Source organism: Nannospalax galili, unplaced genomic scaffold (assembly GCF_000622305.1).
Source record: "Nannospalax galili isolate Female #2095 unplaced genomic scaffold, S.galili_v1.0 scaffold886, whole genome shotgun sequence".
Lineage (NCBI taxonomy): Eukaryota > Metazoa > Chordata > Mammalia > Rodentia > Spalacidae > Nannospalax > Nannospalax galili.
This window is the reverse complement of record NW_008355971.1, coordinates 1,380,280-1,395,727: the sequence shown is the minus strand read 5'-3', so window position 1 is coordinate 1,395,727 and position 15,448 is coordinate 1,380,280. Positions and strand designations below refer to the sequence as shown.

Below are 15,448 nucleotides of genomic sequence, written 5' to 3'. Positions count from 1 at the left end.
CTGCAGAAATACATATGTTTTATAAGGTTTTTCATGTGATTTTCCAACAGTCATAATACCATTGGTGGGTATAAACTGTGGCTACATGATTTCTAGCACAGATATCTACATGTCTGGGGCTGTTATGTGGAAAATTCCATTGAAGTTAAACAGGCAAGCAGGCTTACAAAAAAACAGATATTGAGGGCAGAAGTTAAAACATATTTTAATTTACAGGATAATTGAGGGCGTCTTAGCAAACAGCATGTTTTACCAGATAACAGCAGTTTTCAAATAACAACCATTTTCCAAAATAGCACTTGTGGCCCTGTGGCCCTATTTTAGTTTTATTTCCTCTTTCAGCACAACTTTTAGCAGACTTTTATTATGAGTATATAGTATTTGTCCTGAGGTATAAAATGTTATAAGAGCAATATCAGATGCACACAAAAGTAACATTAAATGCATGATATTTCCTCTTCACCAGAACCTGGCACGTGGAGGCAGAAGGATCAGGGGTTCAAGATCATCTTTGGAGGGCTGGAGAGATGGCTCAGTGGTTAAGAGCACTGACTGCTCTTGCAGAGGACCCGGGTTCAATTCCCAGCACCCACATGGTAGCTAAAAACTGCCCTTAATCCAGTCCCAGGGGAATCTGAAGCCCTCTTCTGACCTCCACGGCATTGCACGACACAGGTGCACTCACATACATGCAGGCAATACACTCATACACATAAAATAAAAATAATAAAGAAAATATTTTTCAAAAAAAGATCATCTTTGGTTACATAACTAGTTCAAACTAGTCTGGGTTATGTGGGGAAAAACAAAATAAAAACCAAAAGCCAGACTCAGTGATGCACACCTGTAATCCCAGCACTCACGAGGCAGAGACAGGAGAACACATGCAAGTTTAAACCCAGCCTAATCTATCTAGTGAATTCTGGCCATATTTGTTACATAGGGAGACCCTGTCTCAAAAACGGGAGAAAAAAATGGGCCATCAAGATGGCTCAGTGGGTAAAAGGCTGCTAAGCCTGAGGATCTGAGTTTGATTTCCAGGACCCACACTGGAAGGAGAAAGTCCACCCCCAAGTTGTTTTCTACCTGCACATGCACGTCGTGGAATGTGTGTGCCCACACACATATGCACAGAATAAATGAACATAATAAAAAAAACCTCAAACAACCATAAACCCCCACAAATTACCACTTCCATATAGACTACTTAAATGAAATTTTTACTATTTGTTAACTAAAATAAACACCTTAACCTTACAGTGTTCTCTCTGTAAGCCACTAGATAGACTTTGACATTCAAAACATGTACTGGCTATTACAACCAGAACATCAGATAACCAGAACATGATGCAGGCCACAGATCAGCCTCGATGGTGGAGGACTCCATTGCATTGGAGGGAAGCCTAGGACACCTTGGGGAGGGAGGGGCTGGGGTGAAAGTGTAGGTATTCAACTGGACCTGAGTGCAGCCATCTTGAAAAATGACAGCCAGGATTGTTCCTGAGTAGCTCTGGTCACCTGTACCCCCCATGGTCCACCATTAGCCTGAATAGTTTCTCAACAGAATCAAACCATTAGAAAGGTTTGGAATGTAGAACTTTGCTATTGCCCCTGGCATCAGTACCAGGAATGTGCCTGACTTCTAAATTATTTGTTTATTGTGTCTTTCTCTTGTAACCCAAGCTAGCTTGGAACTCACTATGTAACCCAGACTGACCTCAAACTCAGGGGGTTGCTTCTCTCTCAGGCTCCTAAGTGCTGGGATTATAGTTGTGAGCCATAACACTTGCCATCTTTTTGGTTTATTATTCTGTTTTTTGACACAGGGTTTCACTATGTAACCCATGCTTGCCTCAAACTTTCTTTTTTTAAATTGAATTTATTATTATTATTATTATTATTATTATTATTATTATTTTGGTCTTTTTGAGACAGGGCCTCCCTGTAGCCCCAGCTGTCCTACATAAACCAGGCTGGCCTCGAACTCACAGAGATCCGCCTGCCTCTGCCTCCCGAGAGCTGGGATTAAAGGTGTGCACCACCATGTCCAGCCTTATTATTTTTATTTTATGTGTATGTATGTATTGCCTGCATGTAGGTAAGTGCACCCGTGTCATGCAATGCCCGCAGAGGTCAGAAGAGGCTGTTGGATCCCCTGGGACTGGAGTTACAGACAGTTGTTAGCTGCCATGTGGGTGCTAGGATTCAAACCCAGGTCTTCTGCAAGAACAACCACTGTTCTTAACCACTGAGCCATCTCTCCAGCCCCAGCCTCAAACTCTCACAGCTGCCATAGTATAGGCATGAGCCACTGTGGGTACCTTTTTTTTTTTTGACACAGGTCTCATGTAGCCCAGTGCTGTGTAGCAATTTCCTCTGAGATAAAACCTTCCATCTTGAGGGGCTGGAGAGATGGCTCAGCAGTTAAGAGCATTGACTGCTCTTGCCCAGCATGGTGGTGCACACCTTTAGTCCCAGCACTCAGGAAATGAACAAGTCAATAGCTTCAGGAAGTCCCAGAAACTGACCAGATTCACTAGGCCTCTCTGTCCCCAAGCATATAAACCCAAAGGATGGCATATAGGCACTCTCAGATCAGTCCAGCTGCCTGGTAGAGGCAGAAACCAGGTAAGCTACCTGGAAAGACCATTTTCTAACACTCTCCTGCCTGCAGGTTGCGCAGTGCACTCCAGGTTTCCCACTTTCAGGAGCTGTCACCCATGCTGGGATGGGCTTTGGTGATGCTGCTGTCTGTGAGCCATTTCTTTAACCCCTCATCCATACTCAGTAAATTCATTAGCTCACCAAGTTGGACTGTGGTGATAGCCTCACTTTGGTTGGTTCCCTATCTGGGGTGAGTAGATGTTCACATCTCCCAGGAATAGTGTCACATAATACCTGGGTGAGCCTTGAATTCACCATATAGCCACAGATAACCTTGAATTCCTGGTCCTCCTACCATCATCTCTCTAGTTCTAGGATTACATGTGTGGACTACTACACCTGGTTTAGACTTGATTTTTTTTTGAGATGGGGGCCTCCCTTTGCAGCACTGGCCTGTCTGGAACTTGATATGTAGACCAGGCTTCTAACCCAGAGATCTGCCTGCTTCTGCTTCCTGCGTGCTTGGATTAAAGGTGTTCACCAGCACTCCTAGCTTGATTTTTTTATTGTATTACATTATTGTGTGTGTGTGTGTGTGTGTGTGTGTGTGTGTGTGTGTGTGCACATGTGGAGGCCAGAAGACAAGGTGCGGTCAGTTCTCTTCTTTCCTATATGGATCCCAGGTATGAAACTCAGATTGTCAGACTTGACAGTGAGTGTTCTACCCACTTAGCCATTGCAAAGACCTAGACTCTGATATTTTAATGACAACTACAGCTGTACCAGTACAAACCAAATGAACAGGAGGGCTCATGATTGGTCCTGAAGTGAGGCTTTATTTGGGTCTGTACCAGACATGAACATTCTAGCAAAACAGAAAAGCCTGGGTAAGTGGCAGGCTATATTTCAAATAGAAGAGGCCTGAGGGTAGATGTGGGATAGGACAACAGACTCAGGTGGTCGCCTTCTCTGCTGGCTCAGCATCAGCCTTCTCCTGCATCATGGTGGTGCTCTGCCTGAAGCTTGGCTGAGACTGGAAGCTGAAGGCTTAGGTGGCATAGGTGTGTTAAGACTCAGAGGCCATGATATTGGTAATCTTCCAGCGCAGCATGGTCCAGGCCTTCACAATATGGGGCCACAGGAGACAGAACAGGATGTAAAAGATCACTAAGCCCATCAGCACGCTGGCTGACACCTACAAGCAAGGTATAGCCACCATGGGTACACAGTGCTGGGTGGCACACTGCCCACCCAGTAGGGCAGCCCCTGAACTGCCACTCACAATGACGATGAAGAGTGAGCGCTTGCCGCTGAGCGGGAAGCCATGCATGTGCAGCATGAAGATGAGCTGGTAATCACAGTACGTGCTTGTGTCTACACCTCTAGTGGACGATGGCGTCAGGGGTTGGGGGAGTGAGTGTGGCATCACAAGGGGCACCCTCAACCCCCACCCACCTAGGCCACATGCCTGCCTCACCTATTGCTCACCAACACCTTAAAGTAGAATTCAGGGGCAAAGATGTTGTGGGGCAAGATGTCATGGCACGGGGAGTTCTCCAAACACAGCCATCTAGGAGTTCAAGTTCAGGCACTTGTAGCACTTACACTCCAGGTAGCACCAGATAGATGCAGTCTCCACCTTCTCAATTCTCTCTGCTTCTTCCTGTTCTAACTGGTGCTGGGGACTGAATTCAGGACTCATTCAAACTAGGCAAGAGATCTACTGCTGAGCCATGCCTAGCACCTCACTGCTGGATTTTAGGCAGGTGCTCTACCATTGAGCCACACTTCCAGTCCCTCACTGGTGGATTCTAAGCAACTTCTCTACCACTGAGCCATACCCCCAGCCCCTCACTGGAAGATTCTAGGAAAGTGTTCTATCACTGAGCCACACTCACAGCCCCTAACTGGGGGATTCTAGGCAACTGCTCTAACACTGAACCACAGCTACAGCCCCTCACTGGGGGACTCTAAGCAGGTGTTCTACCACTGAGTCACACCCCAGCCCCTCACTGGGGGATTCTAGGCAGGTGCTCTACCACTGAGCCACCCCCCCAGCCCCTCACTGGGGGATTCTAGGCAGGGGCTCTACCACGGAGCCACCCCCCCAGCCCCTCACTGGGGGATTGTAGGAAAGTGTTCCACCGCTGAGCCATGCTCACAGCCACCACCTGGGGGATTCTAGGCAGGGGCTCTACCACGGAGCCACCCCCCCAGCCCCTCACTGGGGGATTCTAGGCAGGTGCTCTACCACTGAGCCACACCCCCAGCCCCACACTGGGGGATTCTAGGCAGGAGCTCTACCACTGAGCCACACCCCAGCCCCTCACTGGGGGATTCTAGGAAAGTGTTCCACCGCTGAGCCATGCTCACAGCCCCCAACTGGGGGATTCTAGGCAACTGCTCTAACACTGAGCCACGTCCCCAGCTCATAGTCTCTACCTCTTCTTGTCTAGTAATTCATACAGCAGTGCTGCCCAGGTACCTGCCATGGAACAGGCTCTTTGTTCACTCATTTCCTGCTGCCTCCCTGCCTCCATCTGTCAGTTCACCTAGATGTTGGATTAAGTGCCTATCATGTGCCAACTCCCCTATTTCCTGCTGTCTTCATCCCACAAGTACAGTTTGAACACACTCTAAGTCCAAAATCACATCATTTCTCACTATCTCCTAGTCATTATTCAATAAAACCTGACTGAGAGAACCTGGTTTGTTCATTCAGTCACTGCTTATGGTATCCTTTCCTTCCTTTCATTGAATAAAAAATGGTTATTGAGCCCCTACATAGTAATGAGCTTCTCTACTGTTTTCATTCATTAATATCTCCATTAAACTGTCAGTGAATGCTGACTATGAATTACTTTGTTCATTCAAAAAAATTCTCTGCTGAGTCTATTCAAGAACTGTGCACTATAGGGGGTGGCCAGGGCCAGATCCCACAGAAGACAGTGACAGCTCAGAGTGGTCAGGGCCAAGATGTGATAAAGATGCAGGCTAGGGTAAGGGATGGGATGGGATGGGGAGCTGCAAGCAAAGGTCGTGGAGTGCCCAGAGGAGTCCACTGCCCTCTGCAGCCCTGGCTGGCCTCAAACTCACAGAGATCCACCTGCCTCTGCCTCTCAAGTGTTGGGATTAATATGGTTACACCACCATACCTGCCCATCTTGAAATAGTGGGCTAAGCCCTCCTGGAGGAAGTAATCTACCAGCTAAGGCCTAAAGACATAATGGGAGGGCCCAGAGTTCCAAAGGAAAGGCATCTCTATACAAAGGTTAGCTGCCCCGTGGGAAACACAATGTGGCTGCAATATCTAGAAGTCTCCCCAAGGGGCCAGATAGGTGTCAAGGGGACTTGTGTAAAGCACATGTCTGTAATCCCAGCCCATGTCCTAGTGCTCAGGAATCTAACTAGGAGAATCATTTAAGTTTGAGGCCAGGCTGAGTACTGGGAATCTGTGTAAGAAAAAAACAGGGTCTGGGGTCCTGGGGATGTAGCTCAGTTGGGAGAGTTTGCCTAGCACACACCAAGCCCTAGGTTCGGTACCCAGCACCAGAGAAACAGGGGACAAGGCCACCTGTCTCTCACTTGTGATGGTGCATGCCTATCATCCCAGCAGTCAGGAGGTGGAGGCAGGAGGATCAGAAACACAAGGTCATCCTCAGCTACAAAGCAAATTCAAGGCCAGCCTGGATACCTGGGACCCTATGATTTAAAAAAATAAAAAAGAGCTGGGCTGGAGAGATGGCTCAGCAGTTAAGAACACTGGCTGCAGGACCTGGATTTGATTCCCAGCACCCACATGCTGACTAACACCTCTCAGTAAGTCCAGTTCCAGGGGACTCCAACACCCCCTTCAGACTTCCAGGGGCATTGCACGGCATGGGTGCACTTACATACTTGTGGGCAATATATTCATATACATAAAATAAAAATAAAATATTTTAAAAAAGAGGGCGGTGCTTGAACACTCACTCGATGCCCGGGCTCTGGTAGGACATGATGTGAAACGCCATGTCATTGGTAGTCTTTTCTGTCTTAGTTTTCCAGATGAGGCTATTGGTCCTGTGCCGGATGGTGTAATGTCAGGGTGGGCAGCCAGCTAGCTACACTGCTGCCAGCGCCAAGACTGGCTACCTGCGTGGTGGCGGGGGCCCTGGTGGGCGGGGCCGTGGTGTGGGTGGCGTTTGCAGGGAGGGCTGGCGGGGGCCAGGGGTGGGGGGTGGGGGAGGGAGGACTAGGGCCCGCAGGCCAGGCAGGCTGATGGTGGACCAGTCCCACAGGGATTACTTGTCCAGCGGGCTGTTGTAGCGGTAGATTTCCTCTTCTGTGAAGTCCCTGATGGTGTCCAGTGTGTACCCGCCGCCCACCACCTTCAGAACGTAACTGCAGAGAGCACAGGCACGCATGCACTGGGGTCTCGAATTCTGCACTGGGGTCTCGAATTCTGCATCCCATTTGCCAAGCCCGGGCAGCGCCGGCCTTGCTTTTTACCTGCCCTTAAAGCTGCCGGAGGCTCCCGTCACCAAATCTTGAATCAAGAAGAAGGGTTGGAACACTGGATTCGAAAGGAGTGGAGAGCAGAAGAAATGAGCTTGGTTCAAAAAGGGGATGGAAGACTCGAGGAGCGGGAGGGGAGAGGACGGAGGACCCCGGGGTTCCAGCAGGAGGTGGTGGGGTGTTGGGAATGAGGGAGAGAGGGCGAAGTGGTGGGAACAAGAGGGCAGTGAAGGAGGGAGAAGGGCTCCAACACACGGTCACGGAAGAGAAAGCAGGGCATCTCGGGGTTCACCACCACACAGTCAAAGTAGTGTTTGTTCAGCCGCCGGGACTGATCAATGGTGTAGGTGACATCGAAGGCCAGGCGCTTTCCCGGGGGACAGCCGATTAATACTGGCACCATCAGGTTGCCCTGGGCACAGCATAAAAAGAAAAAGCTCCTGCTGGGGGGGCCGGCCAGATCACCTTGAAGAAGTATCGGCAATGCAATTCTTTTTTTTTTTTTTTTGTCTTTTTGAGACAGGGTCTCCCTGTAGCCCCAGCTGTCCTGGAACTCACTATGTAGACCAGGCTGGCCTTGAACTCACAGAAATCCGCCTGCCTCTGCCTCCCGAGTGCTGGGATTAAAGGCGTGTGCCACCATGCCTGGCTATTAATTTTTACTTTTTTTTTATTTGCACAGTTGCATTTATTTTTCAAAAAGTCAACAAATTTTTTTGAACAAGACACACTTGTTTTTAGCCATTTTCATTATTTAATGGTTCATTTGCTTCACTTATAAAACAGGAACAACCAGAAAGGCCATGCTGGAATTAACTGGTTGTAGACTGAATTTTTACTTAAAAAAAAAAATACTTTATTATTTTAAAATTTTATGTGTATGAGTGTATTGCCTGTAAGTACAACCGTGTCATGCAATGCCTGTGGAGGTCAGAAGAAGGTGGCGGATCCCCTGGAACAGGATTTACATCTGTTGTTAGCCACAATGTGGGTGCTGGAACTCAAATCCCAGTCTTCTAAAAGGACACCCAGTGCTCTTAGCCGTTAAGCCATCTCTCCAGCCCCTTTACTCCTTTTTTTCAGACAGGGTCTGTCTGTAACTGGCTGGCCTGAACTCACTATATATCCCAGACCCGCCTTAAACTCTTCTTCCCTCAGCTTTCTAAATGCCAACAGCCAAGTTGGCTCTGCCTCATTGTTGCCATCCAATTTTGTTAGTGTTGCTCTCTGAGACAAGATCTTGCTGTATACCCCAGGCTGGCCTCAGACTGCAGATCCTCCTGCCTCTGCCTCCCCAGTACTGGGATGATAGGTGCTTGCCGTCTCTAAAATAGGGCATACTTGGGACCCAGAATGAGTACCAGGGGTCAGGGAGTCCCCATGACAGTGTCTTAAGAATGAAGTCTTAGCCGGGAGTGGTGGCCCACGCCTTTAATCCCAGCACTCGGGAGGCAAAGGCAGGTGGATCTCTGTGAGTTCAAGGCCAACCTGGTCTACATAGTGAGTTCCAGGACAGCTGGGGCTGCAGGGAGACCCTGTCTCAAAAAGACAAAAAATAATAAAGTTTTTTAAAAAATTAAAATTTTAACATGTAAGGAAGACAAGACCAGACCAAGAATCCACCTATTTTTCTCCCCCAAACCTCAGCTCTTCTGCCTCTACATTTGTGTCTTCCCTGACATTTCTGGAACACACACACACACACACACACACACACACCCTTCATCTGTCCTCAGCGTACAACCCACTGTGAAGGATAGCCAGTCTCTCCACTTCCCTCCTGACTCATCCTGACTCAATCAGGCTTGCTCCTGTTGTTACTTTAGCCTGTCATCCAGGGAGCCTGTGCTGATAACAATATTCACTGCCCCAGTCATTCCAAACCAAGGGGGAGGAGACCTAGGGTAGGTTTGCAGATAGGTGGGCAGGGAAGTCACCAAGAACAAGCACTCTAGATTGACCCCCTTCTCCACCACTTATAAGCCCTCTGGGTTAGTCTGCATCTCCTGGGACCTCAGTGGCTAACTGCATGCAAGGGGAAATGTTCCTGCATAAGCAAAAGAAGAACCAAGAACCCAAAGGAGAGAGCAAAGAACAGTGTGAGTGGATGAGTGAGAGACACTGTGAGGGTTGGGGGATGTAGCTTAGTGGTACAGTGCTTGCCCAGCATGTTCAATCCCCAGTGCTGGAAAAAATGTAAAAAGAAAAAGGAAAGCAGTGTGTGGAAGGGGTGGCTGAGTTCACCATGTGATGCTGTGTACCAGCTGGATAAAGAAGCCTTCAAACCTTCCCTATAAAGGAAAAAAAAATCCAAGGCGCCTATAAACTTGTGTACAACTACAGAGGTGTGAAGGTGCCCTTTCTGAAATCCTCCAATTGAATGCGGGGGGGTGGTGAATGAGGAAGAAAAAGGAGAAGGAAAAATTATGAATGACATTAGTGGGATTCCCAGAACAGTTCTAGAAATCATCCCCGTAGACACTTAACCCACCCCTCCACCTGCCAGTACCGGGACCCAGTACCCCAGCTCCAGTACTTGCATTCGTGTTCCAAGGTATGTATTCTGGAAGCACTTCCCGGAAGACCCCAACACCTGAGGGTAGGAATAGGTGATGATGGGGATTCCCAAGGACCTTTTTTTCCCCTCATCCCGTAGTACCCCTCCCCCTAAGCTTGGACCATACATTGACTGTCATGGACGTCTTCTTGAGGTTATGTCCACTGATGCCCTGGTCATAGCAGACCATCTTATCCAGAAGTGTAATCTGAAGTGGAGGAAAGGAAGAGGCAAAGGGATATCCAGATCTGTCCGTCGATCAAGAGAAGGTTCAAAGGCTCAATAACTGGGGCCGAGTGGGGGCTAGCAGAAGATCGATCGATAGCCTTCCATCGGCTGTGCAGAGGAATAGACTCAAAGCCACCACCGCCGGGTACCTCGGCGCCAACCTTGGCAGCCCCTCTTCTCCGGGGCTCACCCTGTATAGCATCGAGTTGCGGTTAATTAGGACCTCCTCCTGCACTGAGGCCTCAACGCACCTGGGATCCGCCACCGTCGCGGCCACTGACAGCTTGGTCTCCACCTGCGAGGAGGAGCCTGCCCGGGAGGAGGGAGGGGCTAAGGCATAGCCCCGCCCTGGAAACCCAGGCCCCGCCCCGGCCTCCAGTTGGGCCCCGCCCACAGACCGAGGTTCTCCCGCGCAGTCAGGAAGACGCTGAAGCGGTAGCTGTTGCCTTTGTCCAGAAAGATGGTGTCGGGCAGCCGGGATTCGGATGTGAGGTTGTAGATCTTCTTGTAGCTGTTCATGTCGATGTACACGCCGTCCGGGGTCTTACAGTTGCTCGACAGGTAGAAGTAGTAATCCTGGATGCGCAGGGCGGGGTCAGCGAGCACGCTGGGGACCTGGGCGGGTGTGGGGTGCCACCCGTCCGCCGACCCCCACCTGCCCACGTACCCGGTCTTGTTTTTTGTTTTGCCACCAGCGCCACGTGGGATCGTGCACCGGGTCCGCGTAGGGCTGCGGGACGGCAGGACACGAGCTCAAAGCCTCAAGCAGGAGACACACAACGCAGCCCCCTCCTCCACCCCGGCCATGTGGGTCCCTGTGTGTGCTTCTGGAGGCCAGAGGTCCACCGTCCAGGGAGCCCTCACTGAATCCTGGAGTTGAGGCTAGGCTGGCACGGATCCGCCTGTCCCTGCCTGCCAGCGCTGAGATTACAGTCCCACGCCATCACTCAGCTTTTTCCGTGGGTGCTAAGATTCGAACTCAGGTTCTCATGCTTTGCACATCAAGCACTTTATGACTGAGTCATCACCTCAGCCTCTTGTGGTTTTTTTTTTTGGCGGGGGGGAGTGTTCGGTTTTTGTTTTGTTTTCAGACAGGGTCTCACTATGTAGCCCTGGCTGTAGATTAAGCTGTCTCAAATTCACAGCGATCCACCTGCCTCTGCCTCCCACGTGCTGAGATTAAAGTGTTTCACCACCACACCTAGCCCGTTCTTTTTTTTTCAGACAGGGTCTCCGTATAGGCCCCTGGCTGGCCTGAACTCACTATGTAGACCAGGCAGGCCTCATAGAGATCTGCCAGCCTCTGTCTCTCGAGTGTGCACCACCATGCCCAGCCCTGCTCCACATCCTTGAATCTCGACCCCAGTCCGGCTTTGCTCCTCACTGGCAGTGGCCCCAGGGAAGCAGTTCCAGTCCTCAGTTCCACCAGACACCCACCTTGTCATACTTGGTGTGCAGCCACAGCAGGTAGTAGACCAGGCCTTGGTAGACAGCAAGTGAGTTATTGCTGTGGAAGCCCAAGGAATTCGTGACCAGCGGTGGCCGAGCTTGGTAGCGTTCCTGGCGTGAGTAGGCTTGTAGTTTGGGCAGGTCTCGGAGGCGCATCAGGGAAAATGGGCAGAGGTTGATGAAGGAGAGTGTCTTGTAGGCCCTGGAAGCAGGGGGATGGGGTGGGGTGATGTGGACTCTTTCACTCCTGGGTTATCAGGAGCTCCAAAGCCCTCAGTTCCCCTCTTCGCAGTGCTGGCTTCCCAAATCTAACACATATATTAGATTCAGCTCAGCCCCCTGCCTTGTGCTCAGAGGCCTGTGGTCACATCCTGTTGACTGTCCCTCAGGCCAGTGCTCGCTGGCCACCACTACCAATCTCCATTTGCTGTCTACTTGGCAGCACCCCACCCCCCCCACCCATGTCTGTTGCCCCGCCTCCACCTCCTGCTGCCTTCCTGGGTTGCACCCAGGTGGCCAGTTTGTTTTGTTTTGTTTTGGGCAGCAGCTCCCTGTAGTCCCAGCTGACCTGGAACTTGCTATGCTGACCTGAAGCTTGCTATGTAGATCAGGCTGGTCTCACAGATCTGCCTGCCTCTGCCTCCTGAGTGCTGGGATTAAAGGTATGTGCCACAATGCCTATGTAACCCATGCTGGCCTTGAACCCAAGATTTTCCTGCCTTCTCCCAAGTTCTGGGATTGCAGACATGCACCACCACCTGGGGAGTCTGTCAGTCCCTGAACTGCCAATCTTTCCTCTGCACTTTACCAAGTGTGGTTCTTCTATCTCAACACCCTTTCCCACCTCTTCCCTTGACTAATTCCTCCTCTCAGGTCACAGCTCCCCTCCTTCTTGGAGCCCTCCCTGATGCGCCCCCCCCCGCAGCTGTGCTAGGCTTCCTTTGACCTTCCCTCAGTTCTATGTATCCTTAGGGGTCACCAGGTCCCAGTCCTGGGCTGGGAGCTCCAGAACAGCTTTGTGGGCCCATCTTCTCACCCTTTCTGCTCTAATGAGTAAATGTTGTGTTGTTCATACATCAGCAACTTTTCCACTGGCACAAGCCTCTTGACCAGGCGTCCGCTTGGGGGGGGCTCCGGAAGATAGATCAACTGGGGTAGAGGGGCAGGCAGGCGAGCTGGTGGCTACCTTCCTGTGGCTCCTGTATCTGTCTCCTCCTACCCCACCAACCCCACCTGGTACCTGGTACAGCTGGCCATCCTCATAGAAGAGGCTGACCATGACCTCTTCCTTATTGTAGAGGGAAGACTGTTGCATCATTTGCAAGCTGACATGGATGTTCCAGCCTTTGGATGGGAATAGCCTGTACACGTTATAGCCACCCTCCAGGAAATACCAGATCTGGGGATCCAGCAGTACTGTGTGAGTGCAGGAGCTGATGCTCCAGGCTATGGGGGGAACATCACACCCAATCCCCTACTCCCTCCACCTTCCATCCCCTCATCCCCCACCCCACAGTGTCTCCTATCCTCTTTGAACTGCAGGATTCTGTTATAGGTAGGAATTCTACTGCCCCTATCTTAGGGGGTCCCTAAAGGTGTTTACCCTGACAGGGAAGAGGGTTTCAGGGTGAGCAGGGAGTGCATGGAGAAAGGAACAGGGTAGCCTACCTCATCTTTCTCTGTGACAAGAGCCATGTGTCCTTGGTAGGAGTTGACCATGTATTTGATGATGGAAGTGTTGGGGAAGTCTGCCAGATAGATGAAGTGTACCCTATTGTAGCTGCAGGACAGAGATAGGGATCTCTGAGCATGGAGACAGCCTGGTGTTCTGAACACCTGTTTCTCCCACTCCTACCCTAATACAGTATAAGACCAACTGCCTCTGTTCCTTTAATGACCTTGTAAACAAGGGGACTCTGTCATCCTAGCTTCAGCTCCCACCCCATACACTGGAGTGAACTTGTACCTTTTGAGTCCCCATATCCCCATCCCTGATTTTTTGGCCCAAAACCCCAGTAAGGATATTGTCCTAGAAATGAAGTGCTAATGATACGCTCTTTGAGCCCCTGGATCCAACTATGCCTGAAGCTGGAACTTGATTTTTCTATATATAAGTCAATTGATTCTTTGTTTAAATGATTTCACGGGGCAGGGGGGGTGTGTGTTGAGACAGGGTCTCACCATGTAGCCTTGTCTAGCCTGCAACTTGAGGAAATCTGCTTGCCTCTGCCTCCTGAGTGCTGGGATTAAAGGCATGTGCCACCATGCCCAGCCTGCTTAAATGATTTTTTAATTGAATGTCTTCTTTTGAAACCAAATGTGTCATGAGGGAGCAGTTTGCCAATTGCCCATGAGGGTGGCATGGGTTCCTGAGGGGTGGGAAGAGTCCTAGAGTGTCCCCAGAAAATGGCCTTCTATTGCTCATGTGTCCAGTCCACAAAGTTTCATTTTAAGGAAGCGCTCCTAGGGGCTGGAGAGATGGCTCAGAGGTTAAGAGCACTGACTGCTCTTGCAGAGGACCCAAGGTTTGAGTCCCAGCACCCACATGGAGGCTACGAACCATCCTTAACTCCAGTTCCAGGGGAATCTGAAGCCCTTTTCTGACCTCCGTGGCATTGCACGACATGGGTGCACTCACATATATCCAGGCAATACACTCATACACATAAAATTAAAATTAAATAAAAAGTGCTTATTCCTCTTGCAGAGCACCTGAATTCAGTTTCTAACACCCATGTCAAGTGGCTTACAACCACCTGTAACTCTAGCTCCAGGGAAATCTGATATCCTCTGCCTCCACAGACACCTGCACTCACATGCACATACTCGCACATACATATTAAAAACAATCTTTGCCAGGTGTGGTGGCACATGCTTTCAATCCTAGCACTTGGGAGGCAAAGGCAGATCTCTGTGAGCTCAAGGCCAGCCTGGAATACAGAGTGAGTTCCAGGGCAGCCTGGGTTACAGAGTGAGACGCTGTCTCAAGAGAAAATATATGTGTGGGTCCTCAGGGGGATGGTTTGTGCCTACCTCTGCATGAGGAAGTTACCCCAGATATACAGTATATTGTTGTACGTGTTGAAGAACAAGCCCTTGGGTGTCATGGCAGTGGTGGTAGCAGTCTCTGACCCGAGGAGCACCAGGAAATCCAAGCCCTGAGCTGACCACAGCAAAGGAGGAAGAAATACAATAGAGAGGCAGTGTCACCTGGGCTTCCTGACCCCTGCCCACCCCAGAGGCTGCTCCGCCTCTACCTCTGTCCCTACCTTCGGGAATGAATTGTGGCAGCGTGTAGAGGATGTCCAGTGCCTGGGAGGCTGCAGTGGGAAGACAGCAAAATCTCCTGAAACCCTGAGCTCTTAATGTCTCAAATTAGAGCAAGGTATCAGCTCCCCAACCCTCACATAAGACTGTTGGCAGAGGGGGCTGGAGAGGTGGCTCAGTGGTTAAGAGCACTGGCTGCTCTTCTAGAGGACCCTGGTTCACTTCCCAGCACCCACATGGTGGCTAACAACCATCTGTCAATTGTCCGTAACTCCAGTTCCAGGGAATCTGATGCCCTCTTGTGACCTCTACAGGTACTGTATGACATGGGTGCACTTACATATATGCAAGCAATACACTCATACACATAAAATAAAGAACAAAAAGAAACTTTTAAAAAGGGCTGTTGAGCCAGGTGTGGTGGCACATGCCTTTAATCCCAGGACTCGGGAGGCAGAGGCAGGCAGATCTCTGTGGGTCGATGGCCAGCCTGGTCTGCATAGCAAAGTTCCAGGCAAGCTGGAGCTACAGGGAGACCCTGTCTCAAGAAGACAAAAACAAAAAACAGGCAGAGGCAGGTAGATCTCTTGAGTTCAAGGCTAGCCTGATCAACACAGGGAGTTCCAGGCCAGCTGGAACTACACAGTGATATACTGTCACAAAAGAAAAGAAAGAAAAAGTTGCCAGGTATGGTAACATACACTTAGTTCAGCACTTGGGAGGCAGAGGCAGGTGGATCTCTGAGATTTCAGCCAGCTTAGTGTACACAGCAAGTTCCATACCAACTGGGGCTACAGGGAAACCCTATCTCAAAACAATGTTGGGGGGTTTTTGTTGTTTTTTTTT

General features: G+C 50.1%; 1 protein-coding gene and 1 long non-coding RNA gene across 2 annotated transcripts in view; one reads left to right on the top strand and one right to left on the bottom strand.

The window, feature by feature from the left end:
* Positions 1–3,431: 3,431 nt before the first annotated feature.
* The window catches only part of Catsperg (cation channel sperm associated auxiliary subunit gamma), a 28,445-nt gene continuing 16,428 nt past the window's right edge, over positions 3,432–15,448 (bottom strand). Inside the window, 18 exon segments of the mRNA XM_008853909.3 lie at positions 3,432–3,799; positions 3,887–3,986; positions 4,082–4,174; positions 6,577–6,666; positions 6,892–6,987; positions 7,096–7,159; positions 7,357–7,513; positions 9,638–9,694; positions 9,786–9,866; positions 10,077–10,216; positions 10,285–10,462; positions 10,554–10,616; positions 11,324–11,537; positions 12,372–12,484; positions 12,576–12,734; positions 13,004–13,115; positions 14,369–14,498; positions 14,605–14,655. Coding sequence (XP_008852131.3) covers positions 3,653–3,799; positions 3,887–3,986; positions 4,082–4,174; positions 6,577–6,666; positions 6,892–6,987; positions 7,096–7,159; positions 7,357–7,513; positions 9,638–9,694; positions 9,786–9,866; positions 10,077–10,216; positions 10,285–10,462; positions 10,554–10,616; positions 11,324–11,537; positions 12,372–12,484; positions 12,576–12,734; positions 13,004–13,115; positions 14,369–14,498; positions 14,605–14,655 — 2,045 coding nt within the window. The 3' untranslated portion in view covers positions 3,432–3,652.
* On the top strand, positions 10,306–11,086 carry LOC115067783. The gene is made up of 2 exons (XR_003847151.1): positions 10,306–10,447; positions 10,582–11,086. It is a non-coding gene; the product is annotated as an uncharacterized LOC115067783 (long non-coding RNA).